At 41.9% G+C, this 23,276-nt stretch overlaps 3 protein-coding genes across 4 annotated transcripts in view; 1 reads left to right on the top strand and 2 right to left on the bottom strand.

Annotated features, from left to right (window-relative positions):
- Positions 1-8,115: 8,115 nt before the first annotated feature.
- cks2 (CDC28 protein kinase regulatory subunit 2) lies at positions 8,116-9,963 on the top strand. Its single transcript, XM_076278362.1, has 3 exons — positions 8,116-8,264; positions 8,820-8,947; positions 9,392-9,963. Exons 1-3 carry the CDS (start codon positions 8,206-8,208, stop codon positions 9,433-9,435), a joined length of 231 nt encoding a protein of 76 aa, XP_076134477.1. The 5' UTR covers positions 8,116-8,205; the 3' UTR covers positions 9,436-9,963.
- Positions 9,964-10,139: 176 nt separating this feature from the next.
- On the bottom strand, positions 10,140-14,499 carry cimap1d (CIMAP1 family member D). The gene is made up of 4 exons (XM_076278361.1): positions 14,437-14,499; positions 13,566-13,676; positions 12,267-12,380; positions 10,140-10,816 (listed from the first exon to the last, which is right to left on the bottom strand). Exons 1-4 carry the CDS (start codon positions 14,483-14,485, stop codon positions 10,329-10,331), a joined length of 762 nt encoding a protein of 253 aa, XP_076134476.1. The 5' UTR covers positions 14,486-14,499; the 3' UTR covers positions 10,140-10,328.
- A 1,902-nt stretch (positions 14,500-16,401) lies between these two features.
- cpamd8 (C3 and PZP like alpha-2-macroglobulin domain containing 8) overlaps positions 16,402-23,276 on the bottom strand; it is a 45,994-nt gene continuing 39,119 nt past the window's right edge. For both annotated transcript variants that reach the window (XM_076278345.1, XM_076278347.1), the window contains exons 39-43: positions 22,633-22,743; positions 21,947-22,162; positions 20,192-20,266; positions 17,854-18,028; positions 16,402-17,554 (exon numbers count right to left, since the gene is read on the bottom strand). In XM_076278345.1, the coding sequence (XP_076134460.1) occupies position 17,554; positions 17,854-18,028; positions 20,192-20,266; positions 21,947-22,162; positions 22,633-22,743 (578 nt within the window). In that variant the 3' untranslated portion in view covers positions 16,402-17,553. The remainder of the gene's footprint in view (positions 17,555-17,853; positions 18,029-20,191; positions 20,267-21,946; positions 22,163-22,632; positions 22,744-23,276) is intronic.

Here is a 23,276-nt window from a genome sequence, read left to right as displayed (position 1 = left end):
CAGGCAACTGGGCTATGTCTGCTTTTTTGATTTCATAATCTTAGTGTACATGCTGTACATTTGATAATCAAATCCAACCATTATCACAGTTAGTATAATTGTATATTATATAATTTATATATACAATATTGTATAATATTATAATTTCCTTTAAGTATAATATAATTTATAAATGTATAATTTCCTTTTGTGACTAAGCTTGAAATGGATATCAGATGTTGTAGATCTAGAGCATTTACATTGGCAGCAATAAGCTCGTCTCAGAGAGGGTGAATGTGGCTCTCTTTATGTGTGGGTGTGGGCAATCTTGTCCTCAGTAATTATCTAAGGACAGTGCCATGAGGAGCTTCACTGAAATGACAGCACTACTTAGGGAGAATTAAATCCAGCAGCGTAAAAAGCACTGCCTGCTGCCTCTGGGCTAACATCCCCCCAACCACACACACACACACACACACACACACACACACACACACACACACACACACACACACACACACACACACACACACACACACAGTTCCCATGAGAGACATCCACTATCTGCAGGAAGTCAGGCTGGGGGGGGGGGGGGCAGGAGGAGCAGGGCAGTGGACACCCCCCCAACACACACACACACACACACACACACACACACATACACACACATACACACACACACACACACACACACACACTAACCCCCTTTACTTCTCTCTATCCCTCACACAGTAGAAACAGCTCATTTTTATTAGACAGCTCAAACTGGGTTAAGTAAGGATTTGCAGGTCACACCTTTTCTAGAGATCCGGAACACAGTATCTCTCTACTGCACAGCAAAATGTCATTTCAGATGTGATGTTGAAACTCGGAATTGGACACATGACACAAGCTGTCTGGCAGACTTGTCTCTTTTGTACAGGGCAGAGTTAGGATAAAGTCAGGATAAAGCCAGGTAGTCTCAGTGTCCATTTTGTCACACATTTTCTGAACATTCTGAGTATTTCAATTAATATGTTATAGTGAGAAAAGAAACAGAAAAAAATGGTGACAGTCAAGTCAAATTTGCATCAGGGCATCTTATGGTGGATAATTTGCTGTATGAAGTGGGTCACATTGGCTAAAATTGGATGATGGGTCAGAATTAACTTAGTGACATTCTTCAGTAAACCAGACTGTGAAGTAGAGGACACACGCCAACTATATTACTTGACATCCACTATCTGATAATCTTGGGTCATTTACAGTTCAGCATGTTACTTTTATCTCTGAAGTAAATATCATGCCAACAACAACACATTCAGTTAATAGTATAAGATATATTATAAAATATTATATATATAGATTTTATACAGTATGTGAGATTCTACAAGCTTATTACCTTCAAGTACAACTAATACTCAGCTTTTTTTCGCCAGAATACTTAAAACCAAAGCTTGCTTTTCAGTTGAGACCAGGATTGTTTTTGTGTTTGTGTGCAATACAAGAAAAAAACAGGATGGAAACATCACATATTCAGTAGATTTCAGTAGATTTTTTCGAAAACAGCAGTTAAGAAACAGAGAGCATAAAAACTTACCTAAGTTAAAGAAAGCTGCTAAGGCTGCGATGAGAGGCGACATTCAAGTCTCAATATCAGATGGAATTTGAGGAGGCGCGTGATATGGGCTGACACAAGTTGCATCAGCAACAGTTATTCATTCAAGTGAGTCATGGACTGGGAGAGTTTACATGGTCTGCTGAAGAAAGGGTTACAGGTTAGGGCGACCAACACGCCTTATACATACATGTAAATACACACACACACACGCACACGCACACGCATCCAAATACATGCAACCAATAACAAATGTTTTAAATATATTTTGCTTCTCTCTCACACACACATCTCCAACACAACAGAGAAGCCTCACCGATGAGCTCAAAAGTCACTGATAACTGATGTTTGTCCATATTTGCTGTGTATTTGCTACTACAAAAGTATATTAAGCCTGTCCCCGGTACAATACTGCTACAGTATAAAATTACTTTAATAGAATTGCAGTAATGTATAGGAAAATGTACAATAATAAACATGACCCTTTCACTGAACATATTCCATATTATTTTTTACTGAACAGTTTTACTGAACACATTCCTTATTCATATTTGTCTATTATTTTGTATGCAGAAATGTTGTCTTACATTTGTACCCTGTCTGTAAAATCTCATGTTACAATTTTTTTTTCTGGTGTGTGATGAATATTCATGCAAGGAAAAAGAAGTCGTTTTGGAGTTGCTCAGTCACTCACCTGTTTCTTTCCAATGCATTAAGCCCACAGGGTCTGACCAAAATAACAAGCCCATGAAGCCCAGGCTCTTAAGGATTCTTTGTTAAGCCAACCGATGCCATTACAGCGAAGAAACAGAAGTTACCAGAGTACTCTGTGCACGTCCTCGTCACTCATTTACAGGGAGCTCGGTCAATGGGCCTTGTTTTGACAAGTTCCCTCCGGTCAAATACCCCTTTCTTGGCAAATACAGACATAAGACATTTGACTTGTATCAATACCAATGTCTAAAGAATGTCTACATTTACTGGACGGAAAGAAGGAAGGAAGGAAGGAAGGTTTGTGTCACATAAACATTATTTTCGCCAAAAAACTTGATAGGATTGCGCACTGTTTCTAAAATGTTTTTGCAATTTATGAGGCCTAGCTATTTAATGCCAATTTAAAGGTCAACAATGAACACAGGAACAGATGCGGTCACATGTGTACTTCAGGTGAAATGTCAAACAAAGCCACACAAAAAATCTAAATCAGTTGCACAATCAAGGACAACAGAGTAGGCCTACATAAGTCAGCCAATAACACATACATACATGTATGCTACTTCTACATGAATAATAATAATAATACATGTATTTAAAGTGCCTTTCATGACACCCAAGGTCACTTCACAAACATTAAAATTAACTATAAAATTATAGTCATCTCATAAAATGAAAAATAAAAGTAAAAAAAAAAATAAAAGTAAAAAAATCAGTCAGTCAGTCCATCTTGAAGAGATGGGTTTTAAGTCTGTTTTTAAAGTCAGTAATTGAGTCACAGTGTCTGATGTAGTCAGTGAATTCCACAGCTTGGGGGCGATGTAGCTGAAAGCCCTCTCTCCTAGGGTGCTGAGGTTCACACTAGGGACATGCAGTAGGCCTGCTGAGGAGGATCTCAGTGAGCGGGCAAGGGTGTAAACTTCCAATACTGTATGGTTAGCCCCTAACATATTCATATAGCTTTCTAAATGTATCCATAATCTTGCATTTGGTATATGTCTATGGAATCCAAGATAAACAGACAGACATGCTAGATGGCTAGGTAGATAGATAGATAGATAATTTATTCATAGCGTAGCCTCGGCCACCTACACTTTTGACAGAATAAATAACTGAAAAACACCTGAGCAATTACTCGACCTAATTACTGTAGGCTAGCCTACTGGATCTTGCTATTTGAATAAAATAATGCATAAGAATATGCAGTAGTAGCCTACCGCATATCACAATAACCTGGCAAATATAGATCAAGAAAATGCTAAATCAATTAATCCAAAACAGCTTTCTTTAACAGAAAAACAATATGCATTTTGAAGTGTCTAGAGTCATATTATATAGATATCTATCTATAATAGTGGGGTCTTATGTATGTGTAATTTTTCTCAGTAATTTCAAATTGGTGTTAAAGTTTGGTTTTCACTTCTAAGTTGAAGTGAAGGGTCTATAGAACAATTTGAGTCCGAGTGTCAAACACACAGATAACAAAATAGCCTCTAAGGGGCGCTGCAAAATATTTAAACTGCTACAACTTTTGACTAGTTTAACCAAATATAACATATGAGGTATGTATGGATTCAGAATTAAAAGGAGAAACTGGTGAGCTAAGCATTTGGTTAACAGATTAAAAACACACTTTATAATAAACACACTTTTAGCCCATGGGCAGCAAAATTGTGCTTTTTTTTAGATAAAGAGTGGAAATGCCCTCAAAGTTGCAATGAAACATATTTTTAAAGTTATTGTAAATAAAGCCTGGGTAATCACTGAACTCGATTTAAGATCGTTGTTCAGAATATCCCTGAAGCACAAAGATACCTGATACCCATACACAAATATGGCTGCATAAAGCCGATGTGATATTAAGCACCCAACTTGCAACTTTGAGTTTATGAATTTAGGATCATGAGTACCAACTTTCAATCAAGCCATCATTTTATTCACAAAATAAATCACAAAAGAACTTTATATCTGGAAGAAAGTAAATTAATAATAATGTGCGTGGAATTTTGAGGAATCCATTGCGTAATACAGGGTTGTGAAAAAGGCTAGAGGGCTATTTTTGAGTACATAAATCAATAACCAATGACACAGTTTCTGAATAAAGACGGTTTTAGGTAGTCATGAAGTAGTCGTGATAGCCTAAAGTAGGCAACAGACCCATTACACAGCTCAGTCATCATCATGGGCATTGCCTAGCTCTCTATATCAGGGCCGTGCAGAGACCTTTGGAGGGCCAGGGGCTCAAATTGAAAAATAGATAATTTACCCCACCAGGTGAAATCTTTATCTATTTGTTTGTATGTGTGGTGTGTGTGTGTGTGTGAGAGAGAGAGAGATCCACTGCCTTTTGTGGCTTTCTTTCTGCATTTGTCTACTGTCTTTGAGGCATCTTGCACTGCATAATTCAATATCATGATTTATAAAACAAAACACAATTTAACTTTGTAAAAACCTGAATTGACATGAATCTAGCTTTTAGTCAGTTTTTAGCTGTAGTTCAGCTGTTGTTCAGTTGTTCAGCTTTGAATCAGAAAATATAGTTTAAAATTATAGCAATAATTATAGCAATTATATACAGTACCCTCCAGAATTATTGGCACCTCGGTTAAAGTTGACTAAAAACTGGTATAAAAAAACAATCTGTTGGTGATTTATTGTAATCTCACAATGAAAGAAATTAGGAAAAATCCAACCTTGAAGGTAAGCCAATTTATTTGGAGAAAAAGGAAAATCTCATAAAGAAATAAATATTTGTAACAAAAACACATTGCTCACAATTATTGGCACCCCTGCTTGTAATTAGGGTTGCAAAGTGGCGGAAAATTTCCAGTAAATTTCCGGAAACTTACCAGAAACTTTCCATGGGAAGTTAAGCTGGGGAATTTTGGAAATATTAATGGGAATTTATGCGAATTAACTGGGGATTTTTGGTAATTCCTACTGTTTCATATACAGACATTAACTTTTTGTTTCGCAATAAGCAATATGATTTGTTTGTTCGTATTTTTGATTAGCTTAGCATACAACGCTAGCTACCATGCTAGCGGGAATCCCATTCTCTGCCTACGGTTTACTACCGTGCTAAAATAGCAACACAGAAACCACTGAACAGCCCAAGATACACCATGCCACTCAACAACAAAATCCAATTGGTTGGAACATTGACTGACTATCAGTTTGTTCAGTTAGAATTCCAGAAAATGGTAAAACAAATAAAAATACAATGACACAACATACCACCCCAACCAAACCTTATAGATTATGTAAGTTATATATAAGTTGTCAAGCTTAATGAGACAGATTAATCGTCCCATTACAGTTTATGCAAAATGACGTACACCCATTTGAATGAGGACAAAAGTGACGACAAGCCCATAACTAGGCAACTCTGTTTGCAAACTTCCCCCAGTTTCACACCAGTTATTCCCACATGAGATGACATTTTCACTGGGAATTGATTTTCCCCATGCATATGAACGCTCCATAGGTTTCCTTTATGTCTAGTAGCCTATGCTGATTGCTGTGTGCATGGGATTGACATATGTGCAGGGTAGAAATTTGACTGAAATTGCATTAAATCAGGTTGTTTTAACTAATATTATGCTGCAAGATGGGGTTTTGTCCACTACATTTAAGTTCCCTGTTATAGACTAACTTGCCATATTAAAAATTCCCAGTTTATTTCCATTAATTCCTGTTTATTCCCGCTAATTTCCGTATATTCCCGTTAATCCCCATGGAAAGTTTCCAACTTTGAAAATTCCCGGAATTTTGCAACCCTACTTGTAATAACTTCTTAAGCCTCCCTTTGCCAATAAAACCCCATAAAGTTGGAGAATACAAAGCAAGGGATTTAAGACCGTTCGTCTTTACAAAATCTTCCCAGATCGTCCAGATTCCTAGGTCCACACTCCTCTTTGACTCACCCCACTGTTTTCCTATGGAGTTTACAGTAGATCAGGGGACTGAGATGGCAATGTCTGGAGCATGATTTTGTGTTCAGCAAACAATATTTGTTTTGATCTGGACATTTGCTTTGGTTCATTGACCTGATGAAAGATCCAATCATGACCAACTTTTAGTGTCTTGGCAGAGATTGGCAGATTTCCTGGTGTTCATGACACCATGCACCTTAATTAGGTTCTCAAGGCCTTTGGGAATAAAAACAGCCCCACAATAGCACAGCCCCTCCACCATAATTCTCATTAGGCATGGGGTTCTTTTCAGTATAGCCATTCTGTACACCAAACACATCTAAAGTTTCTAGCCAAAGAGCTCAATTTTCATTTCATCTGACAATAGACCACACTTCCAGACAAAGTCACTGTACCATTCAGTAACTCCTGCCGTTTACATTAGTAGTTAAATGGCTGGACAGGCTTTTACCTGCATGCCCTCTAAATAAGCTATTAGCAGTGAGGTCACTTTTGAAGTTTTTTTGGGGACTTGGTGACCCTCAAGATGATACATCATCGGTTTAATACCGCTATTATCTGGCCCTATAGCCCAGAAACCCCCATTCAACCCCATCTTCAACCTTTACAATTTATCTTCATTCACTTACATAAACATACTGTCTACTGTTTTAGCCAAAATTGTACAAAGTAAAGAGGCATCATACAGGCCCCTCTGATTGGACAGTCTATCAGTCAATCCCCGTCAACAACCATTTCCATTGATTCAAAGGGCCAACATGTAAAAATAGACACCAATTTTGCAACAAACCAGTCTGAAATAAGCATGAGAAATGTACTAACTCTTTGAAAATAAAAGAATGTTCCTCAACAATGCAATATTCTAAAAATCAGATATTCTAGAATGCTTATTCTACAACATTCTATGCAATTTTTGTCAGTATTCGCTGAAAGATAATGTATAAAACAACCCTCATTTTAACATATTTCCACCAACTGGATTTTCATGGACTTTTACTATGGTGTTTAAATCACTAATTGAAATATAAAAATGTGAAAATACATTCTGTTGCAAAAAGTTTTGGGTCAGACCTTACTTTGCCTGGACTACATGAAACATTTAATTACTTGAATTTCCCCTAGGGATCAATAAAGTATATCTATCTATCTATCTATCTATCTATCTATCTATCTATCTATCTATCTATCTATTTATCTATCTATGGATATCATAGGCCTAATGTTTGTTTGTGGCAATGCAAGGGATTAGGCCTACGACAGTGTTTTTCAACCACTGTGCCGGGGCACACTAGTGTGCCGTGAGAGATCATCAGGTGTGCCGCAAAAAATTACCCAAATGTCACTCACTGGTCCAGAAAAGCAACTGTTGCATCAAAGAATTTAGTTAAAAATGATGTTTCATTGCAACTTTATCTAAAACCCTTTATCTAAAAAAAAGCACAATTTTGCTGTCCATGGGCTAAAAGTGTGTTTATTATAAAGTGTGTTTTTAATCTGGTAACCAAATGCTTAGCACACCAGTTTCTCCTTTTAATTCTGAATCCATACATACCTCATATGTTAAAATTGGATAATCTAATGAAAAGTTGTAGCAGTTTATATATTTTACGGCGCCCCCAGAGGCCATTTTTTATCTGTGTGTTTGACACTCGGACTCAAATTGTTCTATAGATCCTAAACTACAACTTGGAAGTGAAAACCAAACTTTAACACAAATTTGAAATGACTGAGCCTTAAAAAACCCCACTATAAGGTTCTGTGTCTACCTATTCCTTGACCCCTGATCTGTCATGAGAAAAGTCTACGTTGTTCGAGTGGGCGGTGCTCTTTGCGCGAAGCCCGACCAATCCGGGTGCAGAGAGGGACCGTTTGAGTTTAAATCTTGTTCCAGGAAATATCCAGATGTCAAATTGCGCCTAGTTCTAAGAAGGACATCGTTTTGTTCTCGCTTTTAAGGCACTATTGTTTTGTGATAAAACCATGTCGAAAAATCAGATATATTACTCTGACAAGTACATAGATGAGGAATTTGAGTACAGGTAAGTGAATGCGAGCTAGTAGCCTAACGTTACGTTAACGTTATAACGTTAATTTAATTTTGAAGAAGCGACGTTGCTAAGTGCAAGCTGACTTAACGTTACGTCAACTAGAAATTCAAATATGTTGTAAGTTACTGTGTTTAATTCTTTGGTTATTTATTGAAAAGTTAGCGTTCCCAGTTGTAGTTAAGGGCACATAACAAAAGTAGCATTAAGCTAATGGCAATGTTGTATTGTAACGTTAGTTTCATAGCAGAGCATTAGCAGCTAGCTGCTAGCGTTATCAGACATCAACATTAACGTTAGTGGTGATAACAGCTTGATTAACGTTAGCCAAGTTAACGTTAACTTACTCGGGTTTTCAGACAACTAATTAGCGTTAATGTCATGCACACATGCTAATTGTTGATTCGCCATAAGTTATCCACAACGTTACATATCAGTAATGTTTGAGCTAGCTGCTAGGCTAATCTACCTGTGCTTTTCACTTGTGTGAAATGTTAAAACTCTTGTCCGATACGTCCACCGATAATAAGGAATCATTATGATACACAGGCATGTTATGCTCCCGAAGCAACTGTCCAAGTTGGTGCCGCAGTCTCACCTGATGACTGAGGAGGAGTGGAGGGGTTTAGGAGTGCAGCAGAGCCAAGGATGGGTCCACTACATGATTCACAAACCAGGTATGTCGACCAGTTAACTGCTATGGTCAGTGCAAGTCTGAGGTCTGTTGGAAAATTGAGTTGCTAATCGCCAGCCATGTATTTTTTGTGTAACGTTTTACTTACTGGCCAGTTGCGCTGTGGTGCCATTACGTTAGCATAACTGTTTAGGTTTTTCTTCGGGAAAAGAAGTGTGTTTGCATTTATGGGTATTGAAGTTTGAACTTATTGTGCACTCTAGAACTTGCTTTACTCAACTGAACTTTAACCTAAAATTGTATATCTCTGTAGTACACCTCGTACATTTCTGGATGGCTACACTTAACAGACTTTTTATGATAAAAAGGGTTCATGTGTCTTCAGTTGAATGGTGTGTGTGGCAAGCACATTATGATATGTCTGGAATGTGTAACCTTTTTCTTTGGACTGGCCAAGTGACATTTATCTTAAATTTTTTCTCTCAAGAACCGCACATACTGCTCTTCCGAAGACCCCTCCCTAAGGAATGAGAAGGCCACCGGAAGGAAACCGCTCCAGTGGAATGCACTGTCTCAGATGGGAACAAATTGTGCTAAATTCTCTGCTTGTGTTTTGGTTTGTACATAAGAGGCCTTCTGCAGATCTTTGGTATTAACGTCCCCCCTCAGACCTTCGGATGTGTATTAGAGGCCACCAGCGGAGAGCTGGGTGAAGTGTGCAGCCCTAAGGCTGGTGGACAGAGACTGTGTGTTATAGATCAAGCCACAAAGAGCTCTGGGAAATCGAGGAAAGATGGTGTTTCTTTTTGTGCGATAGATTGAGTGATCTCAGTTATAAGCGAAGCTGCTATGTTGTCACTAAACTGAAGTGTTGGCAGCACAACCTGGAAGTTCAGTGGATTAGTAATTTGTCTGGAAATAAGTTAGAAGGTCTGAAATTGTACTTGGTCTTTCTTTGTCTTTACATTCTTTATCTTATGTATTATAATAGACCAGTGACTTTCCTGCTGTCCTTTGACTTTGTTGATACCATGGCAACAAAATAAATATTTTTCTGTAGATTATGTGTTTGTGTTCATTATTATGGTAGATTGTTTATGCATTGTGAAATGCCCAAAACTTACTCACTGGGATCAGAGAACATTTAATGCTACCTGTCTAAAGGGTAATTTACTCACAAGTGCAATTTGTTGCCAAAACTTTCCGTCATCTTTAATCAGTAATGTATAATGGAAGCGGCAGAACCTTCAATAACAAAAATGTCACATGCACTATTTGACACTCAGTTCCTGATAATGCTGTGAGAATCTCTGTCACTATTCCTGTTTTCAGAATGGCCCTTTCGTTTCAACTTTACTGCACCATGCCAATGGGTCAAGCTATGTGTCAAGTTCTCTTTCACTATCAAACATCTGGAAGTAATGTCAGTCCAACACATCCACCACCAAAGGAGTGATGAACTCTGAGTGGCGAATGCCCAGAGAGAAGGCCGGTGCTCGGGGCTTGTGTGCCGTCACCTTCTCTGGGTTGTGGCTGCCAGGGCCAGGCTTCAGTGTGGTGTCGGTGGGGAGGCCGCTGCGGCCCAGCATGGAGAAGGCTGGCTGCCTGGGCAGGTAAATGCTGGGGTCTGTGCTGTTGTACCTGCCAGGGCCAGGTGTCTTCGACAGGTCCTCAGAAAACCCGCCAGATCGGCAGCGGCCAGAGATGGTGAAGCTGGCACTGGCAGGCTTGGTGGGCACGTGGGCACCCATGACTGCTGGCAGCGTGTACCTGTTTGGGGCCGGGACCGTGTCGAGGGAGCGGTAGATTGTACGTGCCCCTATTGTGTATGAAGGGGTCTTGCGCTTGGTGCTGCTGGGAAGGGCTTTCTCTGGACTGTATGCTCCTGGCCCTGGAGTCTGGAAAACTTCCACTGGAGAGAATTGTTTGAGGTCAATTTTTTGTCACTTATTACAAACATTTTCACACATCTTCAGTTGTTTAAAAGTAGTTATAAATGCTGGAAGACTTCATTTTTGTAAAGTAAAAGCAAAGTAAAATCTGATCTTGATTTAAGATGAGAATCTTAAATCAAGGCTTGCTTGTTTTTTTGTGTTCCCTTGTTTCAAGCTTTGTCCGTTGAAATTTCTGTTCTGTAATTTAACTTAGTTTACGTATCATTTCAAACAAAACAGGAGCCAACATTGCCAACAGAGCATTGAAGTTTCAGCCGACAAGAATTAAGATTTCACTGTTTTGCAGTCTAGAGAACCCCTCAAAATGGTTCTGGATACCAATGCAAATGACTGGTTTATTTCAGTGGGGCAGTGCTGCATGCTGTGTGAAACCCGGGGGTCAAAATGTGGAGGGTTGGTTTCAGCCAGTTAACATCCCAATGAGACGCCAGCTTTAAAAATGGTGTCCAACTTGCCCATTTATGCCCTTTATTTACACAAACAAGGCATCCATTTAGATTGGTGGTTGAGCTGACAATTGGGAGGCAGCCGTGGCCTACTGGTTAGCGCTTCGGACTTGTAACCGGAGGGTTGCCGGTTCGAACCTCGACCAGTAGGCACGGCTGAAGTGCCTTTGAGCAAGGCACCTAACCCCTCACTGCTCCCCGAGCGCCGCTGTTGTTGCAGGCAGCTCACTGCGCCGGGATTAGTGTGTGCTTCACCTCACCTGTGTGTTTCACCAATTCAAAGATTGGGATAAATGCAGAGACCAAATTTCCCTCACGAGATCAAAAGAGTATATATACTTATACTTATACTTACTGCTGGGAGGATCAGCCAATCAACATGGACTGTCTGATTGTCTGAAAACTCTCAGTTAGAATACCTCCAAGTATGAAACATGGCAGTGTAACCTGCTGATGACAAGGTATTTAAGGATAACAGATGTCGCTGATGGTTAACTGTAAGATTTTGAGGGGGCTCTCAGCTCTTACTCTGGGTGCAGTTCAGTTATAAACAGATGGTTTTGTGTGTCTTTGTTAGTACTGTCACATACAGCTGTCAGCCTATGGGTTTGGGATCTGCTTGCTTAGTGCCATAGGCTGAAGTGACAGTCTATTTAAACCGACTTCAGATAGCCAACAGAACTGCTGTCAAACCAGATTATTGAAATATTCCCTTTACAGACTCATATTGTCAACATTATAGGTTACTTCATATTTTTTTATATGAACCTGTAGTATTTTCAGAACAGCTGATATGACCTCTGATTTAAGATCATATGATGGTATTTCATGACACAAAGGTGGAAAGAAGAGCATGTTAAATGTGTAGTTTTTGAAGGAATGTGGCATTCTAGAGTTTACATCTAGTCTTAAGAGTCACACAGAGTAAAATGAGATTGCTTAAAATAGCAGTTAGTCTCACCAGTCTTTCTCATCCTACCCAGCATGGAATATGCAGGGGTGCCATCTCTCCCAAAGCGAGTGATCTTTGCGTCAACAAAATACTGAGGCCCAGGGCTGGAGTCTATGCTGTAGACTGTCAAAGCAAAACATAATTACAGCAAAACAATAATGTATATATTATGAATATATACAGCCCGAACATACATGCCAGAAACCCACATTAAAGGGGTGGTTCAGGATTTTGGACATAGGACCTCATTTCCAAGTAAGCAAGTGTGATATTTATCAGTGGAGACCGTTTTCAACACGTTTCATTCAGTCCTTCTAATTGCAGAGTTCGCAGGTGCTAGGCTAGCGCAAGTCAACGGTATGTGCTAGCCTGCCACTAAAAACAGTCTTACCCACTCCAAAGTACACCCGAGGCAAATAAATTATAACGCCAGACTATCGATGTAAATGTCTGTATTGATAGTGTTATTTCTAACGTTATTCTATCCTTGCATTTCAACGATCGCATTACATTTTGAGGGACTAGTTTCTTAGCAGCGGCGGAATTATACTTGCTCCGGTTAGTAGTACTGCGCCGAAAAGTAAACAGTAAAGCACACTCCAATGGGGATACCTAGTAGTAGCCTTGGTAATAGCAGTCCGCCGCTGAGTTGCAAAATGACTACTAACAACTTCAGGGACCAAAGTATAACTATTGCAACGCGATGCAAGGGTAGTTGTATTTCTTACACTATTCTATCAACACAGACATTTACATCGATTGTCTGGAATTTGCCTCAGGTGTAGTTTAGAGTGGGTAAGACTGTCTTTAGTGGCAGGCTAGCACATACCGTTGACTTGCGCTAGCCTAGCACCTGCGAACTCTGCAATTAGAAGGACTGGATGAAACGTGTTGAAAACGGTCTCCACTGATAAATATCACACTTGCTTACTTGGAAATGAGGTCTTATGTCCAAAATCCTGAACCACCCCTTTAACACTGCAACTTGGATGGTTGAAGTCTCCCTCTAGTGGTCTTAATGCAACATCACATCTTTTATGGCATATGCTGTCATATTCATTTTGCAAATGTATAAGACATGAAAAGAAACTATGATGGCATGTCTTAGAAAGAGTCAAAATAGAATAGTTGGTTACTGAAAATGAGGCAGTAGCTATATGGCCTGTTAGACTCCCTCTGCAGATGCAATTTCACATGTTGCACACATCTATACAAATGAAGAACTAGCTGGAGAAAAACCTGTCTGGATCAGCCAGTAGTTATGACCCAATCAGTAGATGGCCCCATTGAGGACGATTTATCACTCACGGTTGTCACTCATCCTGCTGTGGAAAGTAAACGCCGGGCTCGTTGGCTTTGTGAAGTCATGACGCATGAAGCCAATGGTGGGAGGGAGGGCATAGCGGGCAGGTCCTGGACCTAATAAGGACATTTTAACACCTATCATCCCAAGTCATGGTTTCCTTTGCAGGTTTTATTCAGGACACAAAGCCACACATTTCTTTTGACATGATGTTTTCTTTGTAAATTGGACAAAATTTGCCACTCAAGCTGCACTTTGAGTACAGGGTAGACAGAATACAAAGGAGTGTGTGTGTATGCGTACATTTATGTGTGTGTGTGTGCTTACATCTGCAACCAAGGGTGAGGGTGTGTGTGTATGGGGGGTGTTTTTCACCATGTGCTTGCAGCTCATCAGGAATGTGGGTCAATGAAGCAACTGACTTTCTCTCGGCACAGAGCGGCTATGCCTTTGTGTGTACACAGTTATACTGCCTGGGGAATGTTATGACATCAGCATACAAGAAGTGTCTGTTCCAAAGCTACCGAGAACATTCTTTCACACCAGCAGACGCATGTTCCAGCAAGTCTGAAAGCATGCAACCTCTTCCCCTCTCACTCCCTCTCTCTCTCTCTCTTTTTCAGTGATGACATGCCTTCTTCTTGGATTCACTTTCTTTTCATTTTTCACCCTGATTTATAACATTGACCTTCTCAAAAGATTATCAGAAGAAGAAAAAAAAGAATGTCAACCATGTTGAGCATCGCAAAGACCATTTGCCAAAGGAAACAGGATGACATTTTTCATTCAAGAAAACAAAACATTTCAGCACTAAATCAATGGGTGCAGATGATAAGAAAGCCCAACTCTATTCTGACCGTATTTGGAGATGCTCACCTTTTTCTCTCCCAGCTATGATGGGTCGTTTCTTTGTAGTTTCGGCCATGCTCAACCCCTGTGCCCGTATGGAGATGGTGACTGTAACCCAGGGTTTGTAAGGACACGCTCTGTTCACCCCTATTTCCAAAACCCAACAACAAACTCCAGTGATGACTGGTGAAGATCAAATAAGCTCTACAGCCACATGTTGTTCAAAAGACATCCAAACCCACTTGTGAACGAGCTGCTTTATGTTCAAATGCCTCCTGTCGAATGATAGCCCTGAAAAGGAGTCCAATGGTGAGGCAGGTTATAGATGACCTAACAGGTACCACAATGGTGTCTGTTCCAGAGAGGAGTCCTCCAGACTGACTGCGTTGGTCTGGTCAGCCTCTGGTCCATCTGAGGGTCTCTCGTAGTCATACTCTCGTCATCTGAGTGATGAGATGACCCCTGGTCAACATCTATAGACTCGGAGGCTGAATCCACACAGTCATGTTTGCTGTTTTGGTTTGCTTTAGGGATTAGTGGATGTTGAGGAACTTGAGAGGCTCTTTGATGCCAGCCCAGGACCCTTTTAACCTCCACAATAGGCACTCTCACAACCCATCCTATTAAAAATACAAACATGTTCACAAACACACACACACACAATTTATGGGTGACCGCACACATGTGCACACACACACACACACACACACACACTAGGGGCCAGTGCTTAGAAACAATGTCATCACTTGAGTTGGCTCTCGTGTAACAGGATCTCTAGGCAGGTAATCACTGACCCCCCCCCCCTTTCTCTTCCTCTCACTCCCCCATCCCAGAATGGACGGAATATCATGCTTCAGTCAAGCATGTGGGCAGTTGCCCAGGTGACGGGCAGCTTGGTCCCCTGCAACGGGGCAGTGGTGTCACGGCCGGATACACTACACTCTTGTATCAGGGAACTCAGAAAGACGCTCACTAGCCTAATCCACTGCGGGAGAAATGTTCAGTCTCATTTCTTTTCACATAAAAAGAACTTAGGTCCCAATTTCATATAATGTTTATGGTAAATCTTGGGCAGGTATTAAAGACATGAAGTGCTTTATGTACCAAGAGGGACAAACATGTATTGTGGAGAGTGTGTTTAAGTGTGAAGACTATAGTACAGTACAGATGACAATGGCACTACAGTGAAATGATTCTATAAATAGTACACATACACATATACACAGACACACATGCTTGTGAATATATTGTCAAAAGGCCATAAAATACATATGTGTGCAAAAGAAGTGCCTAAAAGCCTGACAAATCGTGGCAGGATGAGAAAAGGAAAGCTGCCAAAGGGCTTTGGTGACTGAAAGTGTTGATTACTGTGTCGACCAGCAAATAAACATGAAACATTAACGACCTCTAACTTTCCCCTGGCAGTGGTCACAGTAACCTGAGCACTCAGTGACAAGGACAAACACTCGAGCAGAACGGCCGCACACCGGACCCACAGGCATGCGTACCTTAACACAACCCACGCAGACAACTACTACTGAACCACATATATATGATGAAAGCATCCATACAGCACTACATGCAAGAACACCAAGGCACAGTGTCACAAACCCATACATATATGTACAGCATAAACGCATTATTGTTGACACTAATGGTAATAGTTTACATTTACTCCTACACTTTTTCACCTATGACCTTGCACTGCTAACATCCCATAGTACACAATATATTTATATATTTTTATATATATATTATATTCCATAGCCTGCCCATAAACCTGTGCAATATACTGTACATATATATTACATGTATATATATATACTGTATATATGTCTATTTATACTCTACATATATACTCTTTTTATCTCTGTAGACATGTCATATGGAAAACTAGGATGAATGTATTTGTATGTTTTTGACACAACTGCAATGCTAATGTGACAAATCTATGAAACATTTCAAACTTTAAAAAATGAACACACTGACATCAGAGTTGTGTACAAACTTTATTCTCTTATTTTCAAAAAAGGCAATGAATCTTAAATCCTCAGGGCGTACATTCACTCAAATTTTTAAAATAATTTACATTATAACACCAGACCACATTACGGGGTCTTGTCATCAGGCTTAGTGAGCTGTAGCTTCTGCACCGACCAATCTGATCCCACCAGCTTTCATTCTCCGTCCACACACGGTGACTCCTCAGAGGTCAAATGCTTTCGATTTGGGCCGAGCTTATCTTTCTGTGTTTCTTTTCAGCTTACTGCTCTCAGGGAGCAAGTTTCAGTGCTGTGCCACAAGATTTAACCTTGTACCGAGTGCAGGTCAAGGGTTACAATAGAGGGTCAACTCTGATGTAAGAGGCTTAGGGTTTAACACATTTGCCGTTAGGGCTTGAAAACAAGGCATCCAATGTGTGCCAATATCTGAACAGACTGATTAAGTTAAGACAGAGGTGTGGCAATCGGGGAAAAAATAGAGCAGAGACGAGAAGCAAGGGGAAGGAAAAACAAAACACACAAGCACTAGCTACAAATAAATACCACAGATAGAATAAAAAACAAAAACAAATAACAACAAACCTTTTTTTAACTCAGGTATAATTACAAACATAAATACTTGATTATTTTGATCTAGATTACAGGAAGATTACAGTGAATGGAATAGCTACGGCAGGAGAGGCTATTTTTTCTACCAGACGGGCAGAAAGCTTAGATAAGGGATCAGAAGAGTGAGGGAGAGATAAAAAGGCAAAGGAGGACATGTTGGATAGTCTTCACACACACAGACAAACATACACACATACAAATGCAACCACACACACACACACACACAAATGCCACCACTCACCCAACCATACACATACACCATACACACACACACACACACACACACACACACACACACACACACACACACACACACACACACACACACACACACACACACACACACACACACACACACACACACACACACACACACACACACACAGAACCTGCTACCTGTTCCAATGTCCATCTCTCTCTCTCTCTCTCTCTCTCTCTCTCCCCCTCTCTCTCCAGTCTCCACTCTTACACTATCATATTCACAGACATATACAAGAACAGGGATTTACACTGGCAGCCTCCGAGCTATGTCTCTGTGGAAGGAAAAAGAAAAAAAGAGAGGTTTCAGTAGGACATCTCCCTGTCTACCTGTACGCGTTATCTGATGATGGAAGAGAGATATGGAGAGGGGAAGAGGAGACAGAGGACAAAAGCAGTGTGTGCAAGGACGACAAAAAAGAGAGATATAATGAATGGATAAGACCAGACAAGAGAGAATCAGGACAACAGTAGCCTAGAACTAAATAAGATACAACAAAACATGAAAAAGATAGTGAGAAAGAATGGAGAGAGCGAAAGACAGACTGGCAGACAGACACAGACACTTTCATACCATCGCTCAGGTGAGTCCTTTGTGTCCAGCAAGAGCGTCTGACTGGCCATGGGCGTCTGCGTCTCGGCGGGCAGCAAGAAGTGGGCGTCCGGTTCAGCGGGGAAGGGTTCGGAGTCGGAATCGTACTCGTAGGAGTAGTAGGAGACCTCCGGCATGGAGCCCTGATCCTCTCCACCTGCAGAAGGGTAGAGGTCAATATCAACACTCAACATTAAGCACCTTCTTACACTGTAAGACTCACATACACAAACACAGAGGGAGAGGGAATGTATAAGGGAATGGACCATCCACAGAGAAGCTGAGGCAACAATGCTGCATAGATCTGGCTGGTGGCAGAATAATGTTAGGAAGATAACAGGCTTTTAATGATCATGAAAATATTTAATAAAGTGAAGTAAGTTAAGGGAACTATATCTCACTCGGAAATAAATTATATCTCACTTGGAGTTATACTGAAAAGTTACTTTATTTTTTATGTTGCATTAGAGAAATTACTCTGGTAACAGAGATTGCTTTCCGTGTTCACCCTTTTTGGCCTCTAGGGGTCGCTCTGTCCACACACAGGACAGTGCCGCTCTATGAGCTCTTGGGGTGAGCAAGTTACAAGTTAGCGAGCGCAGACTGACCGACTAAACCCAAATGCCTTCATTCACCTCCAAAAACACGCACGGGGGGGGGGGGCTCCTTCTCGGCCCTCTACCTGTTGCATATTTGGCTCCTGAGAGAGCACACATTTCTGGAGAGGCCTGGCAGGCGTGCGTGGCTTGTTGGATCGGTGCGGCGGCCTTGATCCATATTAATGGCCGTGGTATGAGGCATGTTTCCACAGCTTTCCCCCGCGCAGCAGATAAAAGGATTTGGGGAGGGGAGGAGAGGAGCAGAGCGGCCCACATCACAAGTGATACGCTCAGTGTCAGCACATGTGTTTTAGAGGCACAACTGGTATTTTAACCGCTTGAGTTTAGAGAGGAAGGGCTGGGTCAGGGGTTTGTAATGCTGTAATGGTTTTATTTGAAGTGTGTGTGTGTGTGTGTGTTATGCATCTGCACTGAAGGGACCTTTTGACTCCATTAAGAGCTACTGAAAGCTTTAGGCAAGAAGACAAGTCCACGCAAGAAGCACCACATCAAAAACTCTTAAGCACACACACACACAAACACAAATACACACACATGCACACACACACACACACACAAACATCAGACAAGCTTTCAGCACATATTACACACCACACTCCACACACACAATCTCTCTCACACATAAACACACTCCTGCACAGACAGACATACTGTATGCACACACATAAGCATAGTGCATGACTACACACACACACACACACACACACACACACCAGCTGCAGACAGCTGAGACACCTAGGGCAGGTAATGTTTAATTGCCCATGAAATAGCAGGAGAGACCTATAAAGGTCGTTTTGGAGCCCTAGCTTCAGTTGTGGACTTTTCTGACTAACTGAAAAAGCCACCCTATCATACAGGGCAGTGAGCTATCACACACCAGCCTGTGCCGGTTGAAAAAGTACTGCACAGCCTCCTGCTATTTCAAACAGTCTTCCAATTGTGTCCACCATCATTCTTTCTTGGGAAAAGGAGGTTTCCAAAAGACATAGTTAGATTATTTCACTACTTTTAAATGAGCCTGTCTTTAATGTAATGTTTCTTCATATTCATCTTCATCCTTATCATTTTGACAGTAAATGTTAATTTTCAAGTCTACACATGGCAAGGGCCATAAATCATGTGTATTTAGAAAATACTACGTGTGACAAATGGTAAATATGTTTAAAAAATAATATCTGCTTAATCTGAAAGACTGAAGTGGTCGTCCCAGCAATGCTCCTGAGTTTCTCCGAAATATCACTGGGGCAAGTCTGAACAGCTTGTGAGCTGAAGTCTCCACCATCTCTCTCTCTCTCTCTCTCTTTCTCTCTCTCTCTCACACACACACACACACACACACACACACAAATACACAGACTGTGCTGCTAGCCAAGGGAGGTCAGATAAATACACAGACAGCATGAGGTCTGATAAATTCCCTCACCCCACCCCCAAACACACACACACAAAGTTGATGCTTCAGCTCTCCAGCACCTGCCTTCACCTGGCACACAAACACAAACAGTGTTCTGCCAGGAAGGCTCTCATTTGCAAGTATGTGTACAATAGGGGAAGGGTGGATGAGAGGTTAGGACACATGTGAAAGAGTGTGTGTGTGTGTGTGTGAGAGAGAGATAGAGAGAGAGAGTGTGTGTGGGTGGGGTGAATAACAGAGGGAGAGAGAGAGAGAGAGAGATGGGGAGAATAGGAGAGAGAGATACCTGTGTGGATAAGAACTGCCTCCTGTTCAGTTTCTTCCCCTGTGGCTGGATCTGGCTCATCTATGACAGACTCCACTGCAAGGACACACACACACTTACACAGGTTAACAGAATACTTTACCAGACTCCTGTCTAAAGAAACTCAAAATTCTGACACACACACACACACACACACACACACACACACACACACTCATATACAGTACAAACCCCAAACGCTCTGGCACCCAAAAACCTTCTCATAGTTTGAATGCCATAATGAGCGTTTCTGCAAGCTTGCAAGAACAATCGGCCGCTGAACTTTGCTCCCTTTGTCACATTCGGTGTGTCTGGGAGGCCGGCTCCGCGAGAGGTCAGCCTGCCGAAAGGAAAAAAGTCCCAGGCACTGAGCCGGCTCATTTCGGCCATTAGTTCAGCCCGCCTGCTTCAGGAACTGTGCTAATTGGGGTGTCTACGGCTAGTTGACACAAGGGTGAGGTGGGGGGGGTTTGGGATGGAGGTGAGCTTAAGTGGGTGGTGAGGTGAGTGGGTTTAGGTGCGAAGGGAGGAAGTGAAGGAGACGGAGGAGGTGCCAGGGCCCCTGGCGTGGGCATCGGCTGGCACGGCCTCAGTTTTCTCAGCTCCCCACCGAGATGGGGCAGTGAAGCATGGAGCCCTAATGGGGCACACCGCAAACAAACACAAACACGGCCGCCGCCACCGCTGCCACCTCCACCCGCTGCCACCTCCACCCGCCTGCCCGCCTCAGCTTCTTCTGACGCCCGCCTTCAAACGCTTGGCAGCCAGACTAGGGGTCAGCGGGTGAGGGGGGCAGGGGTTGTCTCACAGCTTTTTTTCCCCCCTTGATGTGCCGGCGTGAGTGTACACACGTTTTTCTCTTCACAGAACACATGCACTCACACACTCTCAAATTATCAACATTTTTTTTTGTCCCTGCCTTTCCCTCTGTGTGCCATGTAAACAAATGCGCACAAACAGACACAGAGACACACACACACACACACACACACACACCAACTATCTCTATCTCTCTTTCTCTCTCTCTCTCTCTCTCTCACACACACACCAGTTTTTTTGTTCCATAATTTTCCCTCGATGTGCTACACAAACAGAAAAGGCTCTTTGTTGTGGGTCCTGTGCGTCTGAGAGGAATGTGGCCAGGCCCGGAGTGGCCGTGCACAAAAGCACTCTGTAATCTGGGGAGCCCAGTGACCCTGTAATAGAGCATCAGCTTGTGCACAGGAGGGGGGTGGGAGGGACTTGTGCGGCAGGCAGCTTGCACCTGAACAGCTGTTCCTCAGTCCTCAGTGTGTGTGAGTGTGTGTGTGTGCACCCGTGGATACCTTTTTATCTTTCATAGTGTGCATGTATCAATTTGCAAATTAGACCTAAACGCCTGAGAATATACTGTACATTTGCACAAACACATCGTCACATATATCCAACATGCAATGTACAAGCCTGCTATAGGTAACATTTTGATAATAAATATTAATATGAATTCATTTTATTTTAATAATTATTAATGAGTTAACATTTTAACTTATTTTAGCAAAACCCCAAAAGACAATAGTCAGTTATGTGTGTTTGTGGACACCTCATTCCATGTTCAGAATGTATCAAAACTTGACCAGGGTTTTGATCATTAGCGAGCTTGTTTGTGACAGATCAAAGTTTTCAGTCAGCTGGGCAGCCCATTCATTAAACCCTGAGTGTGGAGAGTGGGTTGGCGACCGGGGCACTGGGCATACTCACTCTGAGGGCACTGGCTGAGCGGCACCTGCTCGATGCGGGTGTTGTTGCGGCAGGCGGACACCTCCAGCTGGCACTGGTTCTGGTAGAGCTGGCCGTCGGAGCCGCACACGGGCTCGCCGTCGTAGCCGCAGTCCCGGTAGCAGGTGCAGCGGTCAAAGCGCTCCTCCTCATCAGGGCAGCCCATTACACTGTTACACGAGCTGCTCTGGGCAAAGCCTGGTGGGAAAGCAGGAGTCAGCCAGGAGGAATGCATCAGGGGCCCTGTACCATTCATGCAGGCACCGTGGAGAGGACTCAACTGAACTCTATGGAGAGGGCCTTACTGATATACTGTACAATTATAATTGGTAAGCAGAGCAAGACATGACTGGGGAGGGTGGCGTGAGTACTTATTAATAAAGATATGGAGATAAGTCTGGGAGGTCTCTGCACCACTGTTTCTGTATGTGTCTGAGGGTATGTGGATCTACACTGCATCCCATAATACTCAAATATCTCTTGAAGCATCTTGCTAAAATCTACCGTCTATCTTTTTTTCTAGGACCTACTGGAAACAAACAGTGTGTCTGTGTCACAAAAAGTGTCTGTGGATTAACATGAAATGTATGGATCGGGATCTAGGTCAGGGCTTGGAGAATGTCTTATGTATAGGGAGATGTTGGGAGGTCACTCTGTAGTCTCTGCACCTGTCCACTGGTTACTGGAGCTCTCCACCTCGTTACAGGTGGGTCCGTCACACAGCTCCCGAGCCAGAGGGCTGCTCTCACTCACGTTGTAGAAACGGGTCGCCTCAAATGCTGCAACACACACACACACACAAACACACACACACACACACAGAAAAACCAAGTAAGTAACATTTCTAACAGAACTGAACATCATAGTATAACTCTGAGTAGTATAGTAGCATCATAGTATAACAATTCTGAGTTGATTAGTGCAATGGTATACTGCTAACCCTTTTTAAGGACACACCATCTGTACCATAACATTTTCCAAAATCTTGCAAAACCATGTGCTGTCAGAGAGCATTCCTTGCGAATGGAAATCATTTATCACATCACTAGGTCGTACTATGGCATGCCATCACTCTCAATGAGAATGCTTTTTAGTGCCAAAACCAATATTTGGACACCTCTGCCACCCCTTAACATAAGCACTTAGTACAGAGTTAAAGCTGCAACTGTCAAACCAAAACATTTCCCATCAGTCCAAAGCACAATACAGCTCACATGACTGATTATCTCTGATATATTGACACATGAGTAATATCCAGGCCCGTGGGGTCATTCATCTTCCCCGTTGTCCCGGGTCCCTGAGAGCTGTCGGA

Source organism: Alosa pseudoharengus, unplaced genomic scaffold (genome assembly GCF_046254945.1).
Source record: "Alosa pseudoharengus isolate Yale_2024_CS ecotype anadromous, Long Island Sound unplaced genomic scaffold, YU_APseudo_1.1 YU_APseudo_1.1_scf_11, whole genome shotgun sequence".
Taxonomy (NCBI): domain Eukaryota; kingdom Metazoa; phylum Chordata; class Actinopteri; order Clupeiformes; family Clupeidae; genus Alosa; species Alosa pseudoharengus.
This window is presented reverse-complemented; position numbering and strand designations above follow the sequence as displayed.